Source organism: the organism of the source record quoted next, unplaced genomic scaffold (genome assembly GCF_019419815.1).
Source record: "Pyrus x bretschneideri cultivar Hongxiangsu unplaced genomic scaffold, Pyrus_bretschneideri_v1 Contig31, whole genome shotgun sequence".
Lineage (NCBI taxonomy): Eukaryota > Viridiplantae > Streptophyta > Magnoliopsida > Rosales > Rosaceae > Pyrus > Pyrus x bretschneideri.
Window position 1 is genome coordinate 1,891,549 of NW_025999624.1, and position 6,852 is coordinate 1,898,400.

Genomic DNA, 6,852 nt, shown 5'->3' on the forward strand with positions numbered 1-6,852 from the left:
TCCACAACTCCTTGCATCAAAGCATTTTCAAATGCAGACTGGGTAGACTGCTCTATTAAGAAACATCCGCCAGAGGCTTCTGCATATTTCTAAGAAATTCCACAATCAGTTGAAGTGCTAAAAATCAGCCAACAATGGCAAAACATTAATAGAAGCTGAATATAGATCATTGACTAACACTGGTGCAAAAATCTCATGGATTTTTTATTTTTTAAGTTGTTGGTTGATATTGGCCTCAAACTTTCATATTCTCTTCAATTATGGTGTGACAATATATCATCAATTTCTTTGGCTAAAATTGCTCTCTTTCATGCGTGAACCAAACATGTTGAAATTGATCACCATTACACAAAAAGGTTTTAGCCAAAGAAGTCTCAATTCATTTTTTCTGTACACAAGATCAGATTGTTGATGTATGTACTAAAGCTCTGCCCAAGCTCAAATTCCATTTTCTGCAAGACAAACTTTCTCTTCGAAGACCAGTTTAAGGGGATATTAGGGGTAGTATTATAAATCATTATGTTGGAGATAAATCTTAATAATATTAAGCTTGTTATGTTGGTTATGTTAGTTGTTAGTTAGTTAGAGTATTTTGTTTTATATTACAAGTGTGTAAATGAGTTGTCTATATACTCCAGATGTAATCTTATTCATTTGTTCATTCAATGAATCATATTTTCTCAATAAAGATTACTTATGCTCCAAGTCACAAGTTACTTGAGAGCTAAGTCATTCCAACGACAATCCATTGACATATTCAATAAGATTTTACACAAACCAGATCTAATGGATAGTATGCTCAGAGGCCAATGCTTTAACTTTTGCCTACTAATCTGTTACAATAAAATAATCCAATGACTGAACAAAAGAAAGCATGCGCAGTATACAGAGTACACAAACAGCAAAAAGAAAAGGAAATGAAACTGAGAAGCAAAAAATAATCAAAGATATATAAAAAGTTGTTAAAAATTATCAGCTAGCAGCCTCGTAGATCACCAGAGGCAGCAGTAGAGAAACCCTAAGAAAATGAAAACCCTAAATAGCAACCCGTGCTTGTGCTTCACACAAAGTGAGCCAGATGAATCTTTATCATGATCGCCATTGGCAGTGTCATCCTCTTTAGGATGGTCGAAACTGGCAGGAACAATGGTATCTGGGACAGAACCATCATCATTGTTGCCATCACCTGCAGACTGCCGGGCGGGACCGCTTGCTGGACTTGGGGACTGAACGGCTGGGTTCTGTAAACTCTTTGGCAACCCTTGTCCGTGAGAGACGGTGATCTTAAAGTGCTGTCCGTTCTTGCATTGCTCACCATCATAATCCCCTGAAAAGAAATAGTTTATCCCTTCTCTTACCAAAGGCACTGCCACTGAGACCTTATGTATGGCCGTGTTTGACGGGTCCGCTGCCGACCATTGCATCGTATCGTTTTCTAGAGCGTCGTTGTAATCGCACAGCTTGTACGTTGTCAAGTTATATGTTTGCACAACCGAGTGGTTGGTGTCCGTATTAAAAACTGCAAAACAAGTACGTCTATAATCAACACTTCAGTAACCATATGTAAATTTAGCTGAGCGAAGCTATATTGACTAGAATAATATCCATGCTTTTTTCATAATCAACTTCAAATTTCTCACAGTAAACTATTTTAGATTAAATTAGAATATTGCTCGAATAAAAGAAACACTTCAACAAAATTAATGCATAAACATATTATTTCCCGACCGAAAGATTTTTGTTCTTGTTGTTCATATTTACCAGAATATAATATTCTTCAGGTATTATATGTAGCAGTTGCAGCCCTGCAAGACACTAATTGAATTATTATCTATTATAAATACGCATACCAAAGTGAATGTGTCAGCTCTGGATTACCAATGACTGTACATTCTGTAAAACATCCTGTCTTCGTTTGCACATTCTACATAACATTTTTACCAATTATGTTTTTGTTGAGTAAACCATTTTTTTTTAAAATAAATTTTCTACTAAATCACTTCCAAAAAATTTATGCGCGCGCGCGCACATATATATATAGTTCCTACGTAAAGATCATCCTATTTTCAATGCATAGTTCAATGATCTGAATTGTTCACTTTTTAAATTTCTTTCAAGAATACCAATAATCAGCTAAACCAACAATTGTTTAATTGTTAGATCGTCTTGGCATTTTCATTACAATTTTGAATAATGAGTCATGATTTTTTGTACATTTAGGATTTGAATGAGAAACATTAGTATCCGGTTCCTAGTTACTAATGTTCATTGACTGAGACCTTATTAGTTTTCAATTTTTTATTGAAATCCCTAGCATTAATGTGATAATGAATTTACATGTTTATTGCATATTTTTTAAAATAAAAATTAACAATTGATTTAGGGGTTTAATGCTCACCTCAACTAAACTCCTAATTAATTTTCAATACAAACATTTCCAAAAAAAAAAAAAAAATTAGAATAAGTTTGTACCCATTAGTTTTTTTATAAAAAGATTCTCAATTTTTATATATTAAATGTACCCATTCATATAATTTTTAATTTTTTAATCTTAAATGTACCAATTCTTAAATATACCAATTTGTTATATGTAAAATGTACCATTTTTTAATATAAAATGTACAAATTTTTTATATTAAATGTACCCAATTTTTTAATATAAAATCCATTAAAAAAAATTTAATCCAATTTTAAACTTATATGTGTACATTATTTTTTTCATTGATTTGATCTGTAGTTATGTCAAGTTTAATCGAAGAAATTTACTAATGTTATTAAGCTTTATATCTTCTTTTTTTTTCTGTGTTTTGAAGAATGTATCAATGTTTTGGTCCAATAATTTTCTTTTGTTAATTTTATGTTTTTGTTAATTTTTGATGTATATACACACACGCGCACACACTGTCACATCCCACCCCGGGCCCCCAACACATCCCAGGCTCGACTCTACCGTAGCACGATATTGTCCACTTTGGGCCCCAACCACGCCCTCACAGTTTTGTTTCTAAAAACTCACAAGCAACCTCCCAGGGGGTCACCCATCATGGAATTGCTCTTGCGCGCACAGTTTTGTTTCTAGGAACTCACAAGCAACTTCTCAGGAGGTCACCCATCATGGGATTGCTCTCGCGCGCTACTCGTTTAACTTCGGAGTTCTTATAGAACCCGAAGCCAATAAGCTCTCAAAAGGCCTCGTGCTAGGTAGAGATGGGAATATACATATAAGGCTTACAGGATCCTCACCTATAGGCGATGTGGGATGTTACACACACACACACACACACACACAATATAATAGAGAGTATAATTTATATTTTATTATTTTTAATCCCACAAATTATGGGTTATATTTAAAATCTCATTAATATAAACAAATAGAAATTTCAATTTTTAATTTTTAAATTAATACTAACTTACACTATTACATTAATGTCAGATATTTTGATCAAAAACTAAAAATAGACAAGGTTTAGGTCAAAGAATATTGATAGCTAGAGACCGTATCCAAAGTGACCCTTTGAATGATTATTTGCGAGACGAACTCTTGCATAAGGACTTTAAATATGAACAATTTCGATCACTAAAATGCATTATGAAAAATGAAAATAACTTTAATAAATATATATATATATGCACGAATATAATATATATAGAACTCCAATACTTGATTGGATTAGAATAATTTAATAGGTTTTGATGTGGTTAGTGAGAGATTTTTTAGTATATCAGGAATACAGTGTATTATATTACGGTCACTATATAAATAGAGAGATACTTGTTTTAAAAAATTAACAACTTAAAAATAAATTTTTTTTCCACTTATATAACGACACGTGATACCATTTATGTTTGCTCACAATGAAAATTTTCTCTTGGTTGGAGGAATAATCAAAAGAACTGAAATCAAAGAGAATAAAATGGTGGTTGTACTAGTACACTAATGCATGTGCCATGTGATGTGTTGGCTAGTTGGTCGGGAACTAAAGGAAGGGCACAAGGCGTCGGTGGTGGTGGTTTCGGCCACACGTACATTACACGTGGTTTGATAGAAAAGTCTGTGCACTTGATTGCAACTCTAGTGTTGGCTACACGTGGAAGTACACTGCACATGGCAGTTTGGTTTAGGATATGCTTTTCTTGACGTCTCTCTTTGAACTTGGCTTTTCCACTAACCTCCATGCTATTCTGGGAGAGCATCGTGAGGCAATTCCACTACCATCTTCTAGGGATTGGGTACTTGGATGGTTGATGTGGTGATTTTATTTACGTTGCCCACCAAAATGGAATTGCCTAATTATTTTCTTAAAATAAAAATGAACTTTTCAAAGATCATAAAGATTTATAAAGACATTTCGATCTTCATTAATTTTACTAACTTTGAAGATTAGTAGAATAAATTTCTCAGGAAATAAATATTAAAAAGAGGAAAGGAAATATTACTGTACAACACCTCAAATTCTTTAATTTCTTCACACGAAATTTCGACAAACTAAATAAAGAAATATCTCAGAAAAAGGATACTCAAGAAACGATGAACGCATCCATGACCGCCTTTTATTAGTTAATGTAGAGAAATGCAAAAATAAACATATTTTGGGAATGATGAAATACTTTTCGAAGCTTTAACAATAGTTGTTAATATTCTATAATTTTCAATGGTGTTAGAAACAAAACAAAACAAAAAAAAGAAAAATCATAGAGAGTTTGGAAAATTGAGATTAGGTAACAATGGAGATCCATGGAAAGCAAAACAAGGGTGTTTAATTATGGAAGGAAAGAGAAATTAAAAAATAAAATAAAAATAAAAAAAAGGAAGGAAGGTGGTGCTTACTTAGAAAATCTCCCAAGCTGAATGTTTTGGCGTCAGCCCATTTCTGATAGTTAACAGCTGCGTACCAACCGGAAGAGTCCCCCACTGTGTAATTCTTGTAACCTTCAACAACTGATATTCCTGAAAACGAAAACACAAGAAGAAGAAGAAGAAAACAAAAGCTGCTGCTGCTGGACTTTCTTTGTAGGAATATTAATAACTCCATTATCCTTATTGGAGTTTGTGACAACTAACAGAGAGAGAACCCAACTGATGGATTGATTGGAAGATTGGAAGCCAAGTGATAACTGACGATCGAGAGAGAGAGAGAGAGAGAGAGAGGCTAAGGTTATATTGAAGAATAAAGGGTATCGTTTGTATGTAGTGTTTGTAATGCTGCCAGCTAGCTACGGCCAGCAGCTGCTGCGTATAATTGTACGTATATGACCTTAACCTTTCTTGGAACTACCAAAAGGTCTCACTCTCTTGTCTTTCTGTCGGTTCCAAATTCCAATCTCAAGTCTCAAGTAATGTATAGTGCGATCTTGTTTTTGTTTATTTGGATTCCAAGTGAAAAATTATTGCATAATTAACATATAATTATATTTGACTTGTATTTGTGTGGTTTTCAAAAGGATCCTTCTCGGATCATTTTCTTGGGCTCTGGAGAATCTCATGATCATGATCGTTTATCGAATATCGTGCGATCAATTTTCGTTAAGTACTATTTAAAATGATTTTTGACCATACAATGTACGATAAACGGTCATAATCATGGGATCCCCAGATCTTCAGGAAAAGGATGCTCGCCAGATCCTTTTCCTTTACTGAATCATGATAAAACTAGGGGTGTGCTATCCACACATCCGTTTTTACTTCTCACACCCCTTTTGTTAATTTATATCTTTTGATTTTTTTCAACTCATCCAATCTGACAATCGAAAATTAAAAAGGTGTGTAAGAAATAAAAAATAATGTGTGTATAACATATTGCTAAAATGATCGACAGTTATTGTTGAGTTCATGTAGTAAAATACAAGTTGAAAGACTATGATGTATTGACAAAAAGTAACTCATTTTTTTCCCTCAAATTGTATATAATCGTGCGTGATTAAATAATAATGAGTTTTTATCACAGATGGTTTTTGAAATTGAAATCAATCAATGTAATCCCTGAAAATAGGTGTCGCAAATCAATGTGGTCGTTCCGTCACAATTCTGTCAAAAATTCTATTATGTACTAATGTGGCACATAAATGGGTTCCAAAAATCCTTTTTCTTTTTATCACAGACAGTCCTTGAAATTGACTCACACATGGTCCCTAAAATTGACCCACACCATCAAAATGATCCCTAAAATTGAAAATCAGTCAATGTAATTCCTGAAAATAGATATCTCAAATCAATGTGGTCATTCCATCGTAATTATGTCAAAAAAATTTGTTATGTGCTGATGTGGAACATAAATGGGTCCACAAGTCTAACTAAATAAAAAATAAATTAGAAATATGTCTAACAATTTAATAATTAATTAAAAAAGTTGTCAACCCGGAAACTCAATCCTGCAATCACCTCCGATCCCAACCCACACTCTTCTACCTCCATCTATGGTAGCCTTTGTCGTCTTTTCTCTAGAAAAGGAAAAAGAAGAAATAAAAATAAAAATCTTAAGACGCTCATTTCCACACCCTTCATCGAATTGGACCCAGATCGAGACTACCTTTGGTGACAACTTGGATTGGTGACGACTTTTGTGACTCTACGGTCAATATTTGGGTGATCGACAACCTCACAACCTTAACCTTGGAGAGCTTGTTAGGCGCTCCCTCGGTGATCTTGGTGATGCAGAGAATGGCGAGCTCTTCCTTAAGATAATCTCATTGTGCAAAGAAATTTTTTGACAACTTTTTTAATTAATTATTAAACCCACATCAGCACATGATAGAATTTTTTACTGAATTGTAAAAGGATGACACATCTATTTGTAACACCTATTTTTAAGGACTACTTTGATTGATTTTCAAGTTCAGGGACCATCTTGA

At 33.6% G+C, this 6,852-nt stretch overlaps 1 protein-coding gene across 1 annotated transcript; it reads right to left on the reverse strand.

Annotated features, from left to right (window-relative positions):
* Positions 1–810: 810 nt before the first annotated feature.
* LOC103935500 (blue copper protein) lies at positions 811–5,230 on the reverse strand. The gene is made up of 2 exons (XM_009345276.3): positions 4,832–5,230; positions 811–1,519 (listed from the first exon to the last, which is right to left on the reverse strand). Exons 1-2 carry the CDS (start codon positions 5,034–5,036, stop codon positions 993–995), a joined length of 732 nt encoding a protein of 243 aa, XP_009343551.2. The 5' UTR covers positions 5,037–5,230; the 3' UTR covers positions 811–992.
* Positions 5,231–6,852: the final 1,622 nt, after the last annotated feature.